General features: G+C 45.7%; 1 protein-coding gene across 1 annotated transcript in view; it reads right to left on the bottom strand.

Annotated features, from left to right (window-relative positions):
• MUC4 (mucin 4, cell surface associated) overlaps positions 1 to 23486 on the bottom strand; it is a 64394-nt gene extending 40908 nt beyond the window's left edge. Inside the window, exon 1 of the mRNA XM_057544928.1 lies at positions 23355 to 23486. Within this exon, the coding sequence (XP_057400911.1) occupies positions 23355 to 23486 (132 nt within the window). The remainder of the gene's footprint in view (positions 1 to 23354) is intronic.
• Positions 23487 to 25133: the final 1647 nt, after the last annotated feature.

Genomic DNA, 25133 nt, shown 5'->3' with positions numbered 1-25133 from the left:
CATTAGTCCAACACAGTAATGAAGTATAGTTTTTAATTTTTTTTTTAATCAGAGAAAGAAGCCCAGGAAGACAAAAGTGCCTAGCGCCCATGAAAGTCATCGTGTGGCCCTTTTTGTAGACGGTCTCAACAAAAGTCTCGACCCAATGATAAAGAGATAGGCATAATAGTGGCAGTTCACTGATGACAATCTAACTTCATTTTATATTTTACATTAGTTCAGATACCTTATCTGATTTTTCCCCCCAAACTATCTTTAACTTCCAAAAAACTTTATTGAAAAAACCGCAGAGCTAACTTCTTTTTGATTCAACCCTTATGTTGACACTAATTTTTTTCCAGTAGTTATTGAGTACAACAATGAATCCAGTTTTAAACAAATTTGCAGTATTTGGTTCTATATAGAAGTACCTTTTCCATTTATCAAGAGATGTTATTCTCTTAAGTAATATGAACATCAAGGCTAAGACACTACTCTTTCTTTGAAAAGAGCTCTTTTCTCCAAGGTGATGACAATAGCCAGTTTCAAAATACTTAATTGAAGGGGGAGATTTTTCCTGATTAATCAAATTCAAAACACTCAGAGCATTAATAAGGTTAATATCTAGAAGAAAGTGCTTCTCTAGGTGGTTGAGGCCTCTGACATATACATTCAGGGCCTCAAAAGTAAATTTGTCAACTACATACACTAATTTTTAAAAAATCCTATAACGTGAATGTGTTTTTGAAATGAAAAAGCATCATCAATTTTTTTCAAGGAATTTAGAATAAGATTAAATTTTAATATTTTTTATTTGATTTGAAATGGCCAGTCTTCCTGCTAAAGTCACCAAATACTCCTTCCCCTAAGACCGCCCTGAGAGGTACAAAAGATGAAGACAAGTTCCGTCACTGTGGAGAATAAGCAGTATCTGTGCAGAAGGAAATGACTCAGTCCCAAGTGTGTGCGTTCCTGGGTTGCCAGGCAGTACCGAGGCTAAATGAGCCCAGGTTAGGTCTGGTCGATAAAACTTGTGCCAGGTCGGAGGTTTAGACATGCCTGGAGGGAAGCTTAAAAAAATGCTACAATAAAGGCTAAGGGATGGAGAAGCAGGATTCCCACAGAATGAGGCAGGCTGATTAGGGCTGCTTCAAATTGTTAAGAAAAAAATCTCAGGAATCTAACAACTCATCTTCCTTATGAGAAAGAAGGCAGCATTAGACTAGAATAGTGACCAGACTATTTTAAACTCCATAATGGGAGGGAGTGTTAACCCTTTCAACCTGAATTATAGCATTTTTTTAAAAGCAAATTAAATTTCTACCTTTTTTAATTTTAATTTTTATTTTTAACATTTGTCCCAATCTAGCAGAAACCTAATGAGTAAGTACACATACTCTAGCCCTGACCACATCATAACATGATGTTAATTTAATTGATCATGCCTAATTTTTTTTCAATTTATTGGCCTGGCAAAATGTTTAAATGTCAACCTATTTTATTTAAAATATTTGACTGCACTCACACTAGCTACAGACAAACCCTGTCAGCCAGGAGAGAATACCATCCTCCTGAACTTTGAGGTCCATGAGTCTTCTAAACCAAGAAGAAACCAAGAAAACGTGAGTCTTTCCCCCCCCTTAGGAACTTACTCTTTTTGGTTTTTATTAGGTCCCTTGCTGTTCTCAAAAAAAATTTTTAACCTCTGTGCTCACAACTAGTTGGAGGGATATAGTTCACAGTGAGACAAACTCCTAGAGAAGAATTTAGGTTTGAGTGCTGTTCCTGGAGGTGACTGCAATTTCACCACTTTCTCTTCTGAAGAAAGCAGTTTAATGGATAAACAAGGTCCTACTGTGTAGTAAAGGGAACTATATTCAATATCCTGTGATAAACCATAATGGAAAAGAATATGAAAAAGAATATATATATATATGTATAACTGAGTCACTTTGCTGTACAGCAGAAATTAATACAACATCATAAATCAACTATACTTCAGCAAAATTTTTTTAAAAAGAAAGCAATTGAGACTTTCGAGTGAGAATGACTATGAATCAGCTCTAATTTATTAAAAAGAAAGTGACTCACCTGCAGCTCTAATTTGTTAAAAAGAAAGTGACTCACCTACTATTTATTAATAGTAACTAATTACAGGTGACACGCTTCTAAGCTGGTATGGACAAATGCATGGATTGAGCTGCAGAGCTGTGTTAGAAAGTCCTTGGGTTCCTATTTAACCCAAAATGACTCTGCTTAGACTTTAAAAGGGGACTTCCTTTATTCAGAATTATGAGTAGATTTGTTTGTAAGACTCCATATTCTATACCTGCTCTCTTCTCAGTAAAGTTCCAAAACTTGGTTTCTCTAGATAAGGTTTGGATTGGAAAACATACACTATGCAATTATTATTAGGCTTATTTTATTTTCCTAAAAACATAAATAAAAGCAACGCTCTGTCATCTGGCTTTGAGTCACCAGACAGAAGCTATTTACATGCCAAACTTACTAAACTTATTATAGATTCTTGGCAATTAAATCTTGTCAGAGCCTGCATCACTTCTGCTACAATCAGTATCAGCAGCAAAAGTTTCATGACTGCACAGCCCAATTTTTTAAGTAAAGATTTTTTTGTATATAAAAGTAGTACAGCTCCATTTCCAGCAATATGGCAGAAGAGATAAGCCTTTACAAAACCTGCAAATGACAAATAATGTGTAACAAGTGTTGTCTGAATGCTGAACTGAGAACAGAAGAAAGAGAGGGAGACACTCAGGAGCGAAGGAGTTGAAAACTAAGAGGATAAGTAAGTGCTCTTGCAAGATTTGCATGTATTTCTGAGATCTAGAGTTAGGGGATTTAAGGGCTGCATGGGGAAAGGAGACAGAATCTTAGATCAAGACACTGTAAATTGAGTATCTTCTGCATAAAGCTGGAACCCTCAGTGAAAAGATGGACTAGAAAAATCAGAAAGAAAAAAGAAAAAGAAAGCTGAATGAACAATATAATTAAGAACAGCAGGACTTCCCTGCTGGTGCAGTGGTTAAGAATCTGTCTACAAACGCAGGAGACATGGGTTCGAGCCCTGGTCTGGGAAGATCCCACATGCCGAGGAGCAACTAAGCCCATGCGCCACAACTACTGAGCCTGTGCTCTAGAGCCCACGAGCCACAACTATTTTTTTTTTTTTAGAAATTCACGTTCTTTTATTTATTTATTTATTTATTTATTTATTTATTTATTTATGACTGTGTTGAGTCTTCGTTTCTGTGTGAGGGCTTTCTCTAGTTGCGGCAAGTGGAGACCACTCTTCATCGCGGTGCGCGAGCCTCTCACCATCGCGGCCTCTCTTGTTGCGGAGCACAGGCTCCAGATGCGCAGGCTCAGTAATTGTGGCTCACGGGCCCAGTTGCTCCGTGGCATGTGGGATCTTCCCAGACCAGGGCTCGAACCCGTGTCCCCTGCATTGGCAGGCAGATTCTCAACCACTGCGTCACCAGGGAAGCCCGAGCCACAACTATTGAGCCTGCATGCCACAACTACTGAAGCCTGCACGCCTAGAGCCCGTGCCCTGCAACAAGAGAAGCCACTGCAATGAGAAGCCTGCACACCGCAATGAAGAGTAGCCCCTGCTCACCGCAACTAGAGAAAGCCCACGCACAGCAACGAAGACCCAACGCAGCCAAATATAAAATTAAAATAAATAAATAAATAAATGTATATACATATATAAAAAAGAACAGAACTTAGTGATAGAAAAACAATTGAAAACAGAATAAGGCCAAAAGTTGTTTTTTTGAAGACAAAATAGACACACTCTTAGCAAAAGGAAGGAAATAATGAAGAAATAGAAAATCCAAACAGACTTATAACTCATAAGGAGATTGAACCAACAAAGAAAAGCACTGGACCTGATGGCTTCACTGGTGAATTCTACCAAACACTTAAAGAAAAACTAACACCAATCCTTCTCAAACCTTTCCAATAAATTGAAGAGGAAGGAACACTTTCTAACTCATTCTTTTAGGCCAGCATTACCCTGATACCAAACCCAGACAACATTTATTGATAGATAAGTTGATAACCAAATGTGATATATATGTACAATGGAATATTATTCAGCCTTAAAAAGGAACAAAATTCTGACATATGCTACAACATGGGCAAATCTTTAGGACATTATGCTAAGTGAAATAAGCAAGTCACAAAAAGATAAATATTGTATGATTCCACTTATATGAGGTACTTAGACTTGTCAAAATTGAGACAGAAAGTAGAATGGCAGTTGCCAAGGGTTGGGGGGAAGAGGGAAGTGGGGAGTTATTGTTTAATGGGTATAGACTTTCAGTTTTACGGATGAAAAGAATTCTGGGGATGGATGGTGGTGACAGTACCGCAACATTATAAATGTATTTAATGTCACTCAAAAACAGTAAAGATAGTAAATTTTATGTATGTGTATTTTACCACAATTTAAAAAATTGAAAAGAAAGGTAATTGAGGACTTCCCTGGTGGTGCAGTGGTTAAGAATCTACCTGCCAATGCAGGGGACACTGGTTCGAGCCCTGGTCCAGGAAGATCCCACATGCAGCGGAGCAACTAAGCCCGTGAGCCACAACTACTGAAGCCCACGTGCCTAAAGCCTATGCTCCGCAACAACAGAAGCCACCGCAGTGAGAAGCCCACGCACCGCAAGGAAGAGTAGCCCCTGCTCACCGCAACTAGAGAAAAGCCCACGTGCAGTAATAAAGATGCAACACAGCCAAAATAAATAAATAAATTTAAAAAGAAAAAAAAGAAAAGTAATTGAGAAAAAAATAGGAAATCTGAATATAAACTATTCCAAACTGAATCATCAGTTAAAAGAGAAAAAGTCCATCCCTCACAAAATGTAGGTCGAGATGATTTTATAGGCAATTTTCACCAGACATTCAAGGAATAGATAATTTCAATTTATACAAACTCTTCCAGAGTTTAGTAAAAGAGGGAATGCTCTACAACTAATTTTGTAAGGTTAGTATAATACCAAGATACAAAGACAGTGTAAGAAAGGAAAACTATAGATCAGTAAATCTCAGTAATAATATGGATGGAAATGTCTTAAACAAAATATTAGCAAGCCAAGTTCAATATTGGATTTATAAAAAAATATATCATGATCAAGCTGTTTAAACCAGAAATACAAGAAAAATATAAAACTTTATTAAAGTATATAAATCATCATATAAACAGAAGGAAGGGAAAACATGATCATCACAACAGATGCAGAAAAACTATTTGATAAAATTCAATACTCATCCCGTTAAAATTCCTAGCAAACTAAAAATAGAAGTGAACTCCCTTAACCTGCTCAACAATATCAATAAAACCCCATAGTAAACATCATACTTAAAGATAAAACGTTGGAAATATTTCCTTTAAAATTTGGAATGAGTCCAGGATGCCAGCTATAACAACTTCTATTCGACATCAGGCTGGAGGTCTAGCCAGTGCAATAAAATAAGAAAAATAAACAAAGGTATGAAGGTATAGAGAAGTTCTTTTTGGTATGGAAGGGAAGAAACAAATGTGTGATTATTTGCAGGTGATATAATTGTTTACATAGAAAACTCCCTAAATTTATAAATCATTAGCAAAGTTTTACATATATGGCCAAAAATTTTTTAAATGACTGCATTCCTATACATCAGCAAAAAAAAGATTTTTGGTGGTAGTGTTTTTGATAGTGACAAATATAAAGTACCTAAGAATAAATCCAACAAAAGATGTGCTTAATCTTTATGGACAAAGTTATACGATATTGAAATATATTAAAGAAGACATACTCATTTATAAAAATTGTAAACTATAGATCTTTGAAAGACCAAAACCCCATAATCTCACTCCCCAGACAATCACATTGTTATGTGTCCTTCCAAGATTTTTCCTATGCTTTAAAAAATACATAGTTCAACTTACCTAGCATATATAACTTTGCATTCTTTTTAAACATTTTACCTGATATCATAAGCATTTCTTCATGCTTTTATTCTTTGTACAGATAGCCTGAAGAAAAACAAATCTTTCCTGTCTCTGATGGTAGTTCTTTCTCTTCCTCCTTTTGTAGGCATGGACGAGCTGGCTCAGGGGGATTGGGCCAGCTAATGTCAACAGAAAGATCTTGGGTGTTTTATGTGAACACCACTGGCTGAGCTCTGGAGGTCCCCTTTCTTAACAAAGCCATTCCCTCAACCTGAAAACTTGCATTGTTACCATTCCCATTTCCCTACAAACAGCAGCAGCACAAGGGCAGGTCTCTCTCTTAGAACACTTCCTCCATTGTGTCCTGCTATAACCCCCTCTCTGTGAAATAATGAGAGCTCAGGGATCATGTGCACTTTGCTTGGAAGTTTTTCCTTAATAAACCTTATTTTATGCTTGTTCCATGTGTTGCTAGTGTGTGTGTGTGGGTGTGGGTGTGTGGGTGAGAGAGAGAGAGAGAGAGAGGGAAAGAGAGAGAGAGAGAAAGAGAGGGAGAGAGTCTGTGTCCCTTGTGGAACATTGGACATCACCTTTTTACATCAAATAATATTCCCATAATTAACTTACTGTTTGACACTTAGGCTGTTTACTATAAATAAAGCTTTGATGACTATCTTTCTGTATGATATTTTGTTTTGTTTTCATTATTTCAGCTCATTTCCTCAACATAAATTTCTGTAAGTGGAATTACTGGTTAATGCTGTTATAAAAGTCTTCATGTCATTGATACATACTGCCAAATTTCTTTGCAGAAAAGCTGTGCTAATGTACAGTCCCACTGGCAGTATATGAGCAAGTACATGTTTCCCAATACCCACTCCCTTTGAGAAAAATCTTGTTTTGGCAGTACCAATTTTAAATATTGTCAAACAGGGCTGTGTCCTTTTGAATCTTTAAAGAACTTGCTAACCATGCGCTGAGTTGATTAGAGTCTCCTGCTCCAGTGTATAAGAAGGCAAGTGAGCCCCTTCACGTTCATGACAGAGTTTTACTGTTAGGTGCAGTCTTAACAAGTTCTAAATCTGTTGGGCTCGTTGTTAGAAGGAAGAGATTAGCATTAGTTACATCAAAACTACAGTATTGTATTTGTCTTTCACCACCATTTAAACAATGTCTTAAGCTGCTCCTTCAGTGGATTATTCAGCTATTCATGAAAACAATTTGCAGATAACCCAACCTGCTAAACTTGAGTAGGTTATTCTTAGGCACGAAATCCTGGTGAGGGAGGAAGGCTATAGAGAAGTTGTTATTGGTAAGAAAGTGGTTCTCAAAAGATAGGGTGCATCCAAATCCCTACGGGAGCTTGTAAGGATACGTTCTGGGTCCTACCACCCCTTCCGATTCCCCATGTGTGGGATGGGATCCAGAAACCTGCATTTTAACATGTGCCCAGGGTGATTCTGATACAGGTGGTCTATGGGCTACATTTTAAGAAACACCATCCTTAAAATGATAGTATCTGCTCTTAACATTTTTTTGTAAGCTAAAACCACCTTACTGAAGTCACAGATATTGGGGGTCTTGACCAAGCTTTGTTCTAAAGAATATTCCCAGCCTTATTCTTGCTGCTCTAGCTTTGCTGGAATGAACTGACCTTGTCTTTTAGCAGAACTCAAGTCAGGCTTTTCAGTTTTCATCAGATTGTTAGACAACGGAAGCCCGTTGTCATTCTCACCCTGGCCAAATACGTAATATATTTGCAGAGCAGAGAGCTAAGGATTTGACTGTGGAGAGTTGATATTTGAGAGAAATATGTTTCTCCTCTCCTCTCCCTTCCTCTCCCCTCCCCTTCCCTCCTCTCCTCTCCCATCCTCTCCCTCCTTTCTCTATGACACTCTACCTTCTACTTCACTGAAAAGACCAAAGCCATCTAACTTGATCTCCTTCAATGTCCCAAAAACCTCTCCACCAGGAAATGTCTCTGCCTTCACCAGGTACCCTATCCTACCTAAAAAGAAAGGCTAAGTCTTCACTGAAATGCTGTGTACACGCACGCACGTACGCATGCCCAGTGCCCTGTCTGTTTCGTCCTTCCCCCCTCAGATGGTTTAGTCCATCACTTCTCTCTGTCCGAGGGCCCCTTTCTGCATTGCTCCTTCTCTTCTCCTGACTATCATGCCCAGGTCTTTCTTGACCTAAAATAAAAGTCTCTCATCCATATTGTGTCCTCCACATCCCTATCTGTCGTTTCAGGTGAGCATCCTGACAGAAGGGTCTACACTCTTCACGTGTTCTTTATCATCTACTCCTTATTCTCTTTCCTCCACCTCAGTCACCTCACTGAAAACACTTTCCCCCAATGTTACCAAAAAACTCCTTCCTAAGCGCCAAAACAAATTTTCTTCTCAGTTCCCATTAATTTCTGTAAAATTTGGCACCATCCATTCACTCATTCAACAAACATTTATTGAGCATCTACCTCAACAGTCTCTCCCTGACCAGTGTCCCTTTGGTATTTGCACAGTATTGCCCTCACAGAAGCTGAAGGATTCTTTCCTCCCAACACATTCCTTGTTCCTTTTGTTCCCTTCACCTCTTCTCTTCCCTCCTCAGCTCCCAGATGAAGTCAGCCTTCGGGGATCAACTCCAGCCCTTCCCCTCTCCTTCCACACTTTCTCTCTGGCTAAATTACATCTATGTTCACACCTTACAAATACATAATTCTACCCTGACTTCACACCCATTTTCCAGACTCACTTTTCCAGCCATTTCCTGGCTGGCCTGTCAAATGCAACATGTCCAAGTTGAACTTTCTCTCAAACTGTTTCTTCTATCTTCCTTCCTTAGGTTAATTGTAACTTCAGTTAGCTGTAACCCAGATATTCAGGCCAGAAATCCCTGAGTCATCTTTGATTCCTTCCTCTTCCTTGTTGCCAGCAACAGAGTTTGGGACCAACTATTATTCCTCCAAATTACTGTATTTCTCCCACACTGTCTCCTGTTCACTTTGCTGTGTTATCATCATTAACTATTGCAGCTACCTCTTAACTGCTCTTCCCGATTCCTCCATTTCCCACCCTGACTCTTAGCTTCCATCACACCACTGCTGGGCTGATCTTCAGCTATGGGGACCAGGAAGGGGAATTTCTACTATCGTCTCTGTAGCAGGGATCGCTTTAGAAAACACCTGGATTGCCTGCCCTAGAAGGCAGCTGCTTGGATCCTGAGGGCAGGGTCTCATTGTTTTATCAGAGCCATGGAGACTGGTGGCTGGAATTGGTCCTGTCATCCTCTCACTACTGATAAGGAAACCAGGGTCCTCAGAGGGAGGCCACTTGGTGCTGGCTGACCTTCCTCTGGTTGTGGCTGAGAAGAGTGTTTGAGAGCCTTGTCAGTGGCTCTGTCTGCACTGCAGAATGGTTTCTGTAATAAGGAATGCCTCTTACCAAGGCATTTCTACCCTATTGACAGTTTCTGTGGAGACACTGTCTTCACATCAAGTTCTTGAGTGTCAACTGACTTGTGATTAACTGACCCCCACCATTGGTAATAGGAATTTATTTCATACTTCTCTCATCAGGCATATTTTCACTCTATAAATAATAACAATTTTGATACCACATATTTGTGGAGTGCTTTATAGCTTCTCTTAGTTAACAGTACCCCCATTTCACAGATGAGGAAACTGAGATTTGGACAGGCTAAGTGACTTGCCCAACATTGCATACCTTGTGAGGGACAGGGCTCAGCTGTGGGGCTGTCACCAAGTTCATGGCCTCTCCACAATTTGGGCTCTCCTAATGCTACCTCAGGAGAGATAAAGTAAGGGACGGTGACTGACCTGCCCGAGCTCTTGGCTTGCCACGTGCAGTGGTCTGAGCCTGGGAACAAGTCTGACACATTTTCAGGGGCAAGTGACACCAGGAGGTTTCTGCCAATTTTCTTGGTGTCTCCTTGTCTGTGATGATGTTGGAGTGAGTTGTGATGGCTGTTGACCTCTTGCGGTGATAAGACTGCTGTCAGGAGACACGTGTCACCTAAAATGGATAGTTTTAGTGGAAGAAGTTCTTCCAGAGGAGGAACCTGCATCTAAGGACAGTGAGGACACCGGAGCTGGCACTGAGGTGGGGCGTTCCTCACTCGCAGTCCTGGAACCCGCCATGGGTTTCTCTGCTACCACTGCAGTCAGAGATGTCCCCACAAGGCCGTTATTCTTCTCCCCTTGAACTGTGTCCAGGGGGAGATGGCCAGCTGTTGCCCCAGTGCTCTCAGGGCTGCGGGGACGGCCAGTGTGATGGTGCTGATAGGCCTCATTTCTCCTGTGTGGCCCTCTGGTGACTCCACAGGCATGAGGCGGTGATGGGTGTGCTGTTGACTCAGGTGAAGGAATGGTGGCAGAAGCGGTGATGATAGTGGGAGATAGCGTTCCCACATAGTGGTGAAGTCACTCCCTGAGGAGAAAACAAAGCCTGTGTCTTGCTTGCGTGCATTGTGGGCAGAGGCTTCTTCTTAGTGCCTGGTCTGTTTGTCTTGAGTTATTCTTGGAACTGGAGGTGAGGAACCCATATGCCATATCACCCACAAAGTTTCACTTTTCTGCTGTTATTTCCTGATTTGTGGGGCTCTTCACCGGGCTGTGCCTAGGGCAGTATAGAGCCAAGGAAATCACCCAACTGCAAGATTCACCTTGAAGAGAAAGTTGACTCACAGATGGGTGGCAGGTGCTCTGAAAGTTGTGAAGAAGTTGGAGGAAAGAGGCATAACCACCCTCCTTGCCATCCTATGCAGGGAGACCAGGGCCATTTGTATGTGTATCAGTCTCAGAATCGGCATAACCCCCCATCTTCAACGGGATGCAGCCTCAGCCCCTCCCACAGAGGAGGAAGGAGGATGTAGAAACTGCTGCTCACAGACAGCTGGGTCTGCACTTCCCAGGATCAAGGATGAAGACTGTCATTCTCTCAGAAATTCTTGGTGACCAAAGGCTGAAATTTCTGAGAGGTTCCTGGGCTGTGGGTGATTTCAGGCTTCTGCCCTTCTGTGGTCAGGATTTGGGAGCTGGAAACTTCCCAGAGCTGCCCCTCAGGGATGATGGGTGGGTGTTAGGTGATGGATGTGATGGCTGTTGGAGCCCCTGCTATAGGAACTGTGACGGGTGACAATGGAGCTGGTGGTTGTGTTTGTGTTCCTGCTATTAGAGGAAACAGAAACTGTGACCACTGTTGTGTCTGCTGTGTATCTTTCCTCCACTGTTCCTAGAATTCATGATGAGGAAAGATGCTAACTCAAAATGCCCTTAGGATAACTGATCTCAAGATATCTCCAGCACCTGGAACGATGGCTGGCATACAGGAATTACTTCATAGACATCTGTTGAATGAATGAGTTCATGTGTTCCCATCCCCTGGTCTTTGGTCCCTTTAGCTGAGAGAGGGTGAAATGGCATCAATTTCTCCTGTGACTGTCACAGTGGTCCCGGGGTCAGAAGACCAACACGATGGCTGCAGCCTGGGCAGTGTGAACGCTGCTGTGGCAAAAGGTAGCCAGACTCCTGAGGGCCACCCCTGGCTAGGAGGGTGGGCCTGCCTCGACTGGGGCCAGGGAGAGACAAGCTCCAAAACCAAGATATTGGAAGCTGGAGATGGGACTTCTGAGGCAAGGAGGGCATCGAGGAAAAGGAAATTTGGAGCTGTGCTGAACAGACGGTAAAAGCTAGGTTGTGACACTTCCTGACTTGGTTCCAGAGCTTCTGGGGTTATCATCAGGACAACCTCAATGCTGCTACACCTAATGTCCGCTACACCAGACATTAGGTCAAATGACCTGTGGTGATATCCAAGGTGAAGAATAGGCATTGTTTGGGGTGTGACTTCAGTGGGTACAGTTGGGAAGGAGAGAGAAAGTTCTTGCTTTGAAGCCAACTGTGAAGTCAATTTTCTTTGGTGTTATTGACCTAATTTTTTTTAGCAGTCAGCTCTAAGGAGATTGCTCCATTTACTGATGAGGAAAAGAAGGGAGCCTTGAGAAAGCTGTAATGACATCAGTGACTTTTCCGATACCCCGGTTCCCTCAGAACACAGGTCAGCTGGTCTCTGACTTGGGGGAGTAGGGAATGAAGCAGGAAAATGATATGGTAGTAACTATTATGATTTGGTGTTTGTTTGGTTGTTTTAGCTGTGATTCCAGACAGACGTGGTACTGCTGATGCCCCCTAACAAGATCCTTTCTGAGACTGACAGGGACAAGCCAATGGAGACAAGTGGTTAAGAGTGTGGGTTCCACAGACTCACAGACATAGATAGAAAACAAACTCATGGTTACCGAGGGGGAAGCGGGGAGGGATAAATTAGGAATTTGGGATTAACAGATATACACTACTACATGTAAAATAGATAAACAACAGTGTCCTACTGTATAGCACAGGGAACTATATTCAATATCTTAAAATAAACCATAATGGAAAAGAATATGAAAAATAATATATATGTATATATCAATACATATAACTGAATCACTTTGCTGTATGCCAGAATCTAACACAACATTATAAATCAACCATACCTCAATTTTAAAAAAAAATGACCGTTGTTTCCAGAGTCAAACTGACCAACATTCACTGTTTGACTTGGGCAAGTTACTTGACCTCTCTGAGGCTTGAGGTCCTTATCTATAAAAGTGGGATGATGGTAGATAATAGTAATACCAATGGGGTAATGTATGTTAAATGCTTAGCTCAGTACGTAAGCTCAGTAAACGGCACTCTGCACTGCCTGTTATCTTGGTCTTTACAAGGTCCTGAGATCCTGGCAAAGGCAGCAATCCTTGTGACTACGTCCTTATTATGGCAGAAGCTTTGTTTGCTGCTGTTTTTACAGTTATCCACTCTCTTCCCAGATCTCCATCGCTACCACCAGGCCATGCCATGGTACCTTGGGGCTGGACTCCCGCAGCCAGCTCCTAACTAGTTTTTGTTTTACCCTTGTCCCCTTCCAATCCATTTCCCTCCATGGTATCCAGAGCAACCATTCCAAAGTTCAGATCTGATCACATCAAACCTTTACCTAAAACCCCTTACTATCTGAGCATTTTAGTTCCTTAAAATCCACAATCCATTCCACGGCTTACAAGGCTTATATCATCTGGACCTGTCTACCTCTTTCAAGTCCTCCAAAAGGTCAAGCTCTTTCCTTGCTCTGCACATCTTCCCCTGCCTGGCTCATGCTTCCTCTCCCTCCTCCACTCCTCCCCTACTCCCCCCAACCCTACCAATTTCCACCTCACCTACTACTTAACCTTCAGGTCTCAGCTCATATGTACGGCACTTCCTCAGAGAGGCCTTGGTGGACTTACTAATCCAAATGAAGTTTCCCTATTTTACTCTCATCATAATACCTGTTCAACATAACACCACATTTGCAGTTGGGAATTTTTCTGTAATTATTTCATATCTCTCTGCATACTAGATCTTAGCTCCAGGAGGCTGGGCCCCATCTGTTCCATTCTTCACTGTGTTCACACAGCACTGCCCTAGAACAATGTCAGGCACATAGGAGACGCTCCTTAAATAGTTGTTTAGCTAACAAATGTATGAATGAATGAATGAATGAACGAATGAATATCTCAGCACGAGGTGTGGGTGCTTCTGTTCATCCTCTATCAATGAGCAGGGCTGGTTTATAGAGCTTGTGTACCACAATGCAAATGCAGTGACCGAGGAGTCAGGAGACCTGCCTTCTAGGCCCAGCTGCCTTATTTACAGGCTGTGTGACCTCACACAAGCTTGGGAGGCTGGAACCATGACTTCGTCATCCTTGTGTCCAGAGCATTTGGCATGAGTGGAAATTCAGCAAGTGAATGAATAACTCCACACTCTTTCCTGTTCTGAATTTCTCCAAACCCACTGTCAAATTCAAACTGCAATTTTAGTTGGGGACATCTGTATAGAGCGGAGATGTCTATGCAGACCTTAAAAATGCACACGAGGAGAACCGAGCTGCCTGCTGCAAAGCCAGCACCCTCCGTAGGAGCCTGGCCACGACTATGGAGGCCTCGTGTGCAAACACAGATGCCCAGTTCCTGGGGCTGCTTTGGAGTCTCATGGAAAATGTTGAGTATTTAAACCTCTATGAAACGCCAACAAATTGAGTTCATTTCAACTGAACTCTTCAGTGCTGTGTTGGGGACAGGGACACAACAGTGACTAAGTATTTGCTGCCATGAATTCAGCCTGGTGGAAGGCGAAAGGTTGGAAGTAGGAGGAGAGATGGCTGGAAAGTCCTCAGTCCTGGCCTTGGGAGAGGTGGCTTGGTGGGTGCTTCTCTGAAGCATTCAGCCGCACCACGAAACCAGAGAACAGACACGGTAGCAAACTGCTTGTTTGAGCACGTAAAAGGCCGACTGCTTCTTGGCCTCTCCTGGCAACGGAGATAAATCACTGGTGTGTCAAACCCTGCCAGGACAGCCTCTGCCTCTGGAGCTGAGTCCAGAAACCAAGGGTGTGGAGGAGATTGCCACGCAAGGAAGCGTGCAGCTGCGATGTCAGGCAGCGGGGCCTCTGCCGCACGGTGGAACTGGCATTCAGCATCAGCTCATGCGAGATGCCACATTCTGAATAAACCAAGCGGACCCTTGCAAACCCACAGGAAGATTGAGGGTGGCTTTTTAGAGCTCAAAGATCCTTGGATGAATGGGAATGCCTCCGAGCCAACAGAGGTGCCCTCTCCACTCTGCCTCCATCATCCTCCTGCCCCAGCTTCCCAGCTCTGAAACGCAGTGATCCTGAAATATTGCCATTTGCAGCAACATGGATGGACCTAGACAGTATCATACTAAGTGAAGTAAGTCAGGCAGAGAAAGACAAACATCATATGATGTCACTTATATGAAGAATCTAAAAAATAGTACAAATGAATCTGTATACAAGATAGAAATAGACTCACAGATGTAGAAAACAAACTTATGGTTACCAAAGGGGAAAGGAGGGGCAGGGATAAATTAGGAGTATGGGATTAATAGATACACACTACTGTATATAAAATAGGTATATAAGAATCTACTGTATGGCGCATGAAACTGTATTCAATATCTTGTAATAACCTATAATGGAAAAGAATCTGAAGGTGTACACCTGAAACTAACACAATATTGAAAATCAACTATAGTTTAATACACTGTAAAATAAAATTAAATTAAAATTTAAAAAATAACATGCAGTGGTCTGTCTGTCAAACAAGATATTATGGATCTTCTACTTTGTACTAGATACTACCTTATTTAATCTTCACCACAACCCTGCGAAATAGCTTCTTTCCACTTCACTAATTTTGCCAATGAAGACACCAAGTTAAAGGTTCTTTTCTCACATCCCCTGGGCTGGTAAGAGGCAATTTTGACATGGGGTCTTCTGGTTTGAACTTCCTGATTTTTGCTATACATTTTGCAAGCCATTGACTGAAATTTGATTGATTTTCCTGTTCAGGGACTTTCTCCTTTTGGATGTCCACAAGCACAGGGAGGGTTTCCTGGGGTGGGGGGCAGATAGCCTGTGGAGGGCTTGGGTGCCATTGGTGGCAAGTTGGGTGGGCCTGTCCTAAACTGACAGACAGATTAGAGGTTCTCGGAGAGAAGGGAAGCAGGAGAGCCCTCCCTGGGGCCCTCTGTGGCCGTGGATCTCCGCCGTCCTGCACTTGCTACAGTCCCATAGCCTCCCAGTGGCGGTGCAGGGCGGTGGCCCCTCGGTTACTGGGCCACTGATAGTATGGGAGACTGAGGCTTATTTTACCTCGTTTTCTTGCCAGAGCGCGTGGAATCAGGGTTGCCAGGCTTCCTTCTAAGCCATTCCTGCCGGAAGCCACCTGTAGGCACCACGTCTCCGCTGGTTCCCTGTCCAGTCTGCCTCTGTCCACCCTTCTCTTCCCGCTGCCCCTTCAGGATCCAGGGCTTTTTCCTAAGGAAGCCCTTACACTACAGCACCTTCATGGAAACCCCACGGTTTCTCCCTTCACCCTGGGGTGAAGGCTCAGACACCTGCTCCAAGGATGACCCAGGCCTGGGTGAGGGTGTTGGCAGCAATGTGGAAGCAGACCCTGGGTTCAAATATAGGCAGGTCCCTCGTGAGTCCCCTTCAGGGAGCCAAGGGAATGGGACTGACCAGTTCCCACTTTCCCAGAACTCCCCACCCCGGCAGACGTGGGGGACTCACTGCTTGTCCAGCAGAGACTACTTTTCTCTCCAAGGTCCTCTGGATGCTCAGTCACATGCCTGGGGCACCACCTCCCTTCCCACTCCCCCTCCTTTCCTGGCCCTGCTCCATCTTGTGCCCTTTCGCAATGCACAGGACTCGGTTCCAGGGCACCCTGCGCGGCTTCAGAGCCATCATGGGGACTCCCTTCCAACTTCAAGGTCCTCCTCTCGCTCACACCCCATTGCTCCCCACCTGCCTTCCCCTGCCCACTCCCACCCCAGTCCTTGCCCCTTCGGGCTCCTCTCCACACACTTCGTGGCTCCTCCTGACCTTGACAACCCTAATGCAGGGCCAAGTGCAGAGCCGGTACTGAACACTTTTTGTGTTGACTTTAAATCACAGAATATCAAAACTTAAGAACTCAGCAATCCAGAGGTCATGCCATCCTTTTTCCATTGGGGAACGGAGGCCTGGAGAGAGATACAATAGGACCTGGTAATGGGACCAGATCACTTAGCAGCAAAGCCAAGACTGGACCCAAGGTCCCTAAATCCAAACCACCTTCTCCCCATTGCCCATGGTCATGACTCCTACAGACACCCCTTAGTTTACCCCCAGGAACAGACCCTATGGGGCTGGCAACAGAAGGTTCCGAAGGCTCCTTCTGGCCTCTGTTTCCTCACTGCATGATGAGTAGGGAGGATGAGGGGCTTTGGGTGTGAGGGTGGTGTAGAGGGTGGGAGTTCTGTTTGGTCTTAGCCAAGCCCTTAAACATTTCAAGGAAGGTGGAATCTTCCACATCCCTGGCATTGTGCCTCTTACTATCTGTAAGAGAGTGTGTTCCTCTGACCCACTGTGTGAGAAATGATTCCTTGGGTGAAGGTTCCCCAGGCCTGCTGAGGAGGTGAGGGAGCTGTGATTATATCTTCGGTTTGGGGTCCTGACCCCTCACACTCTCCTGGCCCCAGAGACATTCAGAAGACTCAGACACCCTGAAATACAGAATGAAACCTGGCCCTGGGGCCAGGGGGGCAGCTTGGAAGGTAGTGAGGAAGGGACAGGGGACTCAGGGGGAGCTTCTCCAAAAGGCCTTAGTTCCAGCTCTACTTGCAGCTCCAGACAGAGGCGGGCAGTCAGGGTGTGGCGGAGGCCAAGGCCAACACCTGGGCTGTGAGCCCTGCCCTGGGGGCATTAGCCCAAGAGGAAGCTTTTAAACCCAAGTTCAGAGGCAAGAAGCCGACTGCCTGTCTCAGCTGCCCTTTAGTCCTGCATTTTTTTCTCCAAGCCAGTCGCTTCTTTTCTCCCCTGGTCCTTCCTTTCCATCCTGCCTGTCTCCTCTGATTCCCTCCTCTCTCTGGATCTACTTTGCTTTGACTCATCTGTTTCTCACCTGTCTTTTCCTCTGACTCTATATCTTTCTGTAAGTGTTTCTTCCAGTTGTTATCCAGCTTTCTTGTTTTTCTGTGTCATTCCTTCTCAACTCTCTCTCCCTTTTTCTACAGTTCTGCCTACCTGTCTCTTTCCACAAAATAAGCCCTGGTTCCCCCAGTGGGTTTCCCCAAACCAGGGCACTCCCCCATCTCCCTGCTTCTCTCTGTCTCTACATCCTCCTTCCTCGGTCTCTTTAGCGTTCTCCCTCTCTCTCCCCCATATTGTCCCATCTCTATCCATTCACCTCTCTCTGCCTCTCTGTCTCTCTCCCATGACAGACCCCAGCTCCTCGGATGGGATCGGTGAAGTCAGGTACCCCATCCCCAGAATGCTGCCCCAGGTGCATCACTTACCCAGGAGCACTGGCCCAAGGACGCAGGAACACAAGCAGCCCAGGAACACACAGGGGACCCTCCTCCAGTGGACACCCCTCATGGCTCCAGAAAGAGTCCCTCACGCTCCCCTGGGGAAGCTCGTCAGCACCGAAGTGGTTGTGTGAGGAGCAGAGGTGAACCTGTCCCCGCTGGCTGCTGGCCTTAAACAGGTGTATTTCCCTGAGGGGCCAGAGTACCAGGGGAAGCGGACAAAAGAAGGCGGGGCCCCGTGCCAATCATCCTTGCCATATCTTTTCTTTCCTCAATCTCCACCCCCTTCCCCCACCAGGAAAAAATAAAAAATATAAACACAGATACAACCTTTGCTCCGTTCCTAGTCAGCCTGAGCCAAGTAGGGGGAGGGACAGGAGGGGCATGTAGAGGAATAGAAACCAGGACACATGGAAATGGGGGGCCCACCCTCCTGCCTCGTGTCCTGGGCTGCCCCTGTCTTGCCGGCGTTTCGGACTGACACAGCGGGAGCAGCCGGGTCATTTCAGGAGGAAGGGCAGGGCAGAACGGGGAAGAGAGGGGCTAAGAGGGAGTGAGTTTGGGGCTATATGAATAGGAGAGTGAAATTTGCGGAGACCCTAAGAAACATGGCAAGTAGGGGGAGCAATGTGGGGTGAGAGGTAGGAATCAGAAATACCCCGTATGCTACTTGTGGGATGGAACACTGGGCTGGGAACATCTGCTCAGTGCTGGGCACAGGGTAGACCCTCACCAAATGGTGGATTTCCTCTTTCCAGCAGAGGACGCAACAGAGCCAGGGTCCAGAAAGCCCAAGGCAACCTGGGGAAGCTGCTTGAGAGATCTGGGGTGGGTAGTGCGGTAGAGAGTAGAACCTGGGGAGAAGGAATTGTGAGCCCACGAGGAAGTAGGGGCTGCTCCTGGAGACCTTGGAGACCAGGGCACCCCATTTTGACCTCTTGGGACTCACAAGCATAACCAAGAAGGGACAGGAACTCCAAACTGAGTGTGCCAGGCAGAGTTTGAAGGTGAAAGAAGGTAGCTGGTATAGTTCTGCAAAGGACAGCAACAGCGATGTTCCCCCACCCTTTGCCACGGCGTGAACCCCTGCTTCTGGTTTCTCCAGACTTGATTCCCTGAGTGTGGGGTCTGTGGAGTGACTGGTCCCCAGGCAGGGAGCTCAGGCTCTCACTGCACAGCCTAGGATGAGGAATCGGCATTTCCACGTTCCCAGGCAGAAACCTGGAGCCATCCAAAGAGGAGTGGATGGCTACACTGTGGTGCCGTCTCAGAGGACCAGGAAGGCTCCACCACCTTGTCAGCTACTTGCTTTCTGAAGCTGAAATCCCAATTACAGCCAAAGCCCAAAGGCTGGACTTTCCAGTTATAGTGCAACTACTTCAGAGAAGTAGCATGGTCCCCCTAACTGTCCCACCTCTGTATGGACCCGTTGATCCCATTCTTTCCCAGGAGAAGGAAATTCATAAGGGTAAAGAGGAATTTTTCTTTTTTTTTTTTTTTTTAAATTACTTATTTATTTATTTATTTGACTGTGTTGGGTTTTCGTTTCTGTGCGAGGGCTTTCTCTAGTTGCGGCAAGCGGGGGCCACTCTTCATCACGGTGCGCGGGCCTCTCACCATCGCGGCCTCTCTTATTGCGGAGCACAGGCTCCAGACGCGCAGGCTCAGTAGTTGTGGCTCATGGGCCCAGTTGCTCCTCGGCATGTGGGATCTTCCCAGACCAGGGCTCGAACCCGTGTCCCCTGCATTGGCAGGCAGATTCTCAACCACTGCGCCACCAGGGAAGCCCAAGAGGAATTTTAAGCATAGAGCAGTGGGACAGGATACAAGGAAGATATCACTGAAAAAAATGTACATAGACACCAAGGCCAACTTGGCCTCTTAATCACTTTTTCTGTGTCAGTTCTTGCTCATGAGTTCTTTCTATTAATTTGCTATGTGTTTTGTTTGGTGACATTTACTGGACTACAGTTTCGTATTTAGAAGAGAAAAAAGCATTCCACGTTAGACCAAAGTAAGAGTTGGACATCTTGTCGACCTAACACAGCAAACCTCCCACTTTCCAATGCAAGGAACGCTGGAGGCACAGAATGTTCTCCAGAAGCTACTGTGGTGGCCAAGACTCCAACTGGGCTCAGGATACCTGAGCTTGAATCCCAGCTCTGCCACCCAAGGCAAGTCACACCCTCTTTGAGACTTATTTTCCTCATCTATAAAATAAGGATAACATGTCAAAGAAAAAACAGAGCTGGACAGGTAGTTAAAGCATAAAAACAGATTTTATTCAGGACTCTTGCAATATGAGAAAAGGGACCTCAGTATAGGCCACGGCTCAACTCCAAATATAGCATGAGCAAGTGGGAATTTATAGCCAAGAAGCAGGGTAAGGGTCAGTGGATAGAAAATTACTAAGAAAAAACATCAGGGGTGAGGGGATTCTGGCTAAAGCAACCTAACAGGACTTTTGGCCGAAGACAGGCCAGGGCGATCAGACATCACCTTGGAGGGATGGAGGAGGGTGAGGCGCCTGATCAGACATTGAGATTTCCAGATATTGAGGATGGGACACTCTTGCTAAACTGACTTGGCAGGGCTCTTGCTAAAACTGGATTTTACAGGGAAGTGCACAGATGGGCCTAGAAGGAAGTTTAGGAGCCTGACTAAAGTTCAGTCAAACAAAAGTCTATGTCAAATAACACCTACCCAAAAGGTTGTGAAAACAAAATGAGCTCAAACACATAAAAGTGCTTTATAGGTGTGAAGACACCTGTAGAGGGCACTTGGCCTCTCGTTTCATCCTGACATCATCCCTGAAGGTAGAAACAAGTGAGGGAAGCAGGGCATGAAGAGGAGTCTGGAAAAGAATTCCAGGCTCATTTGCATACTGAGTCTTTCTTGCATCTCTTTTGGGTTTTAGGATGTTGGCACGTGTGAATCTAATTCATCTTCTCCCTGCCTGCCTCCAGTTCCTTTCCCATTTCCCTTTGAGCCCAGCTACCTCTTGGCTTGCCCATTTTCCAGGGTTGGTATGCTTCTGGGTCTCTATGACAAATGCCCCTCTTTCTCTATTTGTCCTTCCTTCTCCCCTCCCAAGGCATCTGATGGGGACAGAGAGGGGTGAGTGAGAAGGGAAGAGATGAGTAGATTCCCGGAGGTCTGTCTGGTGGAGACCTCCTGGACCTGCAGACTGCTGGGCGTACTCGGGGGCAAGAATCTGAAACCAAATTGAGGTTGATATTCCATGGGGGGCCAGAGAGTTCAGTCTTGACTTGGGGTATCAGTAAATTGGAGCAAGGATAAGATTATGACATTTTCACATGGAAGGAAGATACAGATGTGGCCTGAATAGACTCAGCCTGGGTTCTGGGCAGCGTGTCAAGATCTTTAAAGGAGACTTCTCTCCTAGGTTACCCAAAGTGGGAGACTCTCATCTGGGGGTGGGGTTAAAATTGCTTACCTCCATATAATTTATGCCCTGATAGACCCTCATGCTGCTAATAAAGTTACTCCTGGCCAGCCTTAAAACACCTAGATTGAGATGGGGCAGGAAGTCAGATATTTATTCATCCTGATTTGTTCAATCTTAAGGCTTGAACTAGAGTGCCAGGCCCTGTGTATGTCCCCGTAGCCCTGCAAGGTACATATCACCATCCCCATCTCACATCTGAGAAAACTGGTGTTCAGGGAGATGAACACGCACTCTCGTCATGACTGAGTCATGGTCCGGGTTGTGTGATCAGGTGGAACTGGGGAATGCTAACTGCCCTGAATCACTCCTGCCCAGGTCACACGGGGAAGTTGCAAAACTGGAATTCGAGCCTAGGTCTGCCTGGCTCCAAAGCCAAAGAATGGAATTAACATGCCCTAAGCGCTTATCCTCTGCTGGTGGGGGCTTATATGCTGAACTGTTATTTCCCCAAGGTAGACGCAGAGATACGCCTTTAAGAATGGATACACTGTTGGCTGCAAGGAGAGTGGTTAGTTGGTAGCGCCAGCTGTTAGCTCCTTCAGGTGCACCTCAACTTTCAAGCCAAGAGCACTCTCTTCTCATGGTGACCCTCAGGTCAATGACTGAGCAAGGCAGTGGTGCAAGGACTTGGCTAGTTCCAGTCCCACAAGATTCCTTTAAGAGGCAGTCTGCGCCTCAGCGCATCCCACAGAACCTGTAGGGACTTGGTGGCTTTGTCAGCTGTGCTGGCTCCCACCCAATCCTGCCTCCTGCTTTGTCCTTTCACAGGTGTTATTCCCCATAAACTTTTCCATTTCACTCCATCTCAGTGTTTGCTTCCAGCAGGACCCAACCTGAGACACTCATTTAAAAGATGACCGGGCTTCCCTGGTGGCGCAGTGGTTGAGAATCTGCCTGCCAATGCAGGGAACACAGGTTCGAGCCCTGGTCTGGGAAGATCCCACATGCCGCAGAGCGACAAGGCCCGTGAGTCACAACTACTGAGCCTGCGCGTCTGGAGCCTGTGCTCCGCAACGAGAGGCCGCGATAGTGAGAGGCCCGCGCACCGCGATGAAGAGTGGCCCCCACTTGCCACAACTGGAGAAAGCCCTCACACAGAAACGAAGACCCAACACAGCCAAAAGTAAATCAATTAATTAAAAAAAAAAAAAAGAGGATGACCATTTTACGATATAGAGACTGACCATCTGAGCTGGGTTTCAAACCCAGATCTGCACAACTCCAAGTTCTCTGACCACTGCTCTGTACTCAACAGTCCAGCAAGGGGAGGGGGTGGTGGTTATGGTCTTGGTGGGCGTGGCTTCTGCTACACAGAGGAGGGGGAGATCTGCCTGCAAGGACAAGATTCCCAGGCTGTAAAACATACAGACCAATGGGATTGACGCCGTTTGGGGCGGGGGCTCCCCCATGGCTGGACCCGCCACGGGAGTGTGCTATGTGTTGGTGTCAGGCCACTGCGGAGGAGGGAGCCAAGGTGACAAAGGGGAAGCTCTGCTTGTGAGATCTTGACTCCCAGGCCGTGGTGGAAGCCGGGGCCCTGGTGTTTGGGCCACACAAAGGCCCCTGTCATTCCCCCAGGATTGGGCTTCAAGGCCCTTTCTCTAAAAGTGCCCTGCGTTCTCACGCCAGTTAGTTCATTTCTCATTTTCCCTCTGCGGCGGAGGGGGACTAATGCCTCCCCAAGCAACATCTTCCAGGCCTGGGGTCCCCAGGAAGTAGGCTCCGTGCTGAGTGCCCGGGCAGGGGTGAAGGGGCAGACTGACTTGAGGCCCAGGAGTCTAAATTTATCCATTCACTCCACTTTAAGGAGAAGAAAACTCAGTCCTGGAAATTAGCAACAGTGCTCAGTCAAAAAGCCAGCACCTAGGGGCTCAGATTCACTATCTGTGACCTACGGGTAGGCTTCCCTTCTCAAATTCTGAAAGAAAAAAAAAAGTCTCAACATAATTTTAGAACCGGAAGAACCTTGGCCATCATGGAGTCCACACTGCTCATTCTGCCGTGGAAGAGGTGCCGGCCCACAGAGAAGGGAGTGTCCCAGGTCACACGGTTGGTCAGCGGCAGATGCGGGCTTGCGCCCACGCCCCCAGTGTTCATTCTGCTCTGCACTCTTCCTCCCATGGTTATTAGGTTGTCTTGTGCACTCCTAGCACCCCAGTCAGACCCTCTGCCTCTAGCCTAAATCTCTGTCCACAGGCAATGCTCAGTAAGGGCTGTCATGATGGGGCCTCCTGCCCTCTCAGACAGGGCGGCCAGCAGAGGCTTCCAACACAGGGTTCTGACAGAGAGCCCAGCCCAGGCCTTAAAGAGTTTTTTCAAATAAAGTTTACCATCGCTGTTTTTTTCCCCTTATGAAAGTAATACATGCTCACGATAGCAGATACGGAAAATATTTAAAAGTAGAGAGGAGAAAAACATCATCAGTACGTTTGAAAAACCCCTCTTAATACACTGATAGATTTCTAGCTACTTCTCCAGGAATAGCTCATATACATAGTTTTAATCTATCACATCATAGATAAATTTGGATTCTACTTTTCCACATAACTTTAAACCTAAACATTTCCTCTCATTGTTATGAAACACTTCACGCACACATTTTTAAAGTCAGCATAATGTTCCATTGAGTGGACTGCCATATAATTTATTTAATTAAGTTGGACACGGGCTATTTACTTGTCCCTATTACAAGTAATGCAGAGGTGATTGCCTATTTAAGCTCATTTCCTCAAGCAAGAATCAGGACTGGTATGCTTTGCTACACTGTTCTGATCTTCCTTCTCCTACAGCAGGAAGTCAATGAACATGAATTAGCTAAATCTACAGGGTGTGAGCGTATTCTCAGACACTTGGGGTCTAATGCTGACAGTCTAACGGTAGAGGCAAAACCAACAGTAAAATGAGATCATTAGTCAGGTGAGTTAAAATTGACGGGTGGATTAAGGACTCTGCAGGTGGACTGGGAAACAGAGTCCCTCAAGGATGCCTTCCTGGGTGAGCTCCCAGCCCTGATCCAGGACCAGCTGCCAGGCCTCTCATTTGAAGAACTGAGACTTGATACATAGCCCAGGTGATATTCTAGAGAAAGTAATCCAGAAGGAATTTGAAAGAGAAGGGGATGGGGTGGGGGAATTAAGCAGAGGATCAGAGAAGAAGAAAATGGAAATAGACCTGGAGCAAAACCTAGCTGGGAAGTGAGGTCCTCTCCTTCTCCCCAGCTCCCTGCGGAGAGGAACTAGCCGAAGCTGGAGGGGTCGGCCAAGGGGAGGGAAGGAGAGCAGAGCCAGGGAGGCCCAGCAAGCCCTGCTCCCCAGGGTACAGTGGAGGCAGCAAAACTCAGGGTCAGCCTGGCACTCCAACAGCCCTGTTATTCTGTGAACCTGTGTGCCAGGCACTGTGCCCAGCACAGGGGATGCTGAGATGAATAAGATATAGCCCCTGCCCTCACAGGGTCACAGTCTAGAGGGATCTAGGTATGGGGGGAGGGGCATTTACTGATGGGCCCTCTGGGTTTGCGGTCCTGAGGTCTGGGTGTATGTTGAGCAATGGAACAGACCCACTGAGGGCAGTCCAAGAGGATCTCTCTCGTATTCGTTTCCTAGGGCTGCCGTGACAAAGTACCACAAACTTGGTGGCTTAAAACAGCAGAAGTGTATTCTCTCCCAGTTCTGGAGGCCGGAAATCCTAAATCAAGTTGCTGGCAAGAGCACACTCCCTGCAAAGGCTCCGGGGAAGAATCCTTCC

This window comes from Balaenoptera acutorostrata, chromosome 4 (genome assembly GCF_949987535.1).
Source record: "Balaenoptera acutorostrata chromosome 4, mBalAcu1.1, whole genome shotgun sequence".
Classification (NCBI taxonomy): Eukaryota; Metazoa; Chordata; class Mammalia; order Artiodactyla; family Balaenopteridae; genus Balaenoptera; species Balaenoptera acutorostrata.
This window is presented reverse-complemented; position numbering and strand designations above follow the sequence as displayed.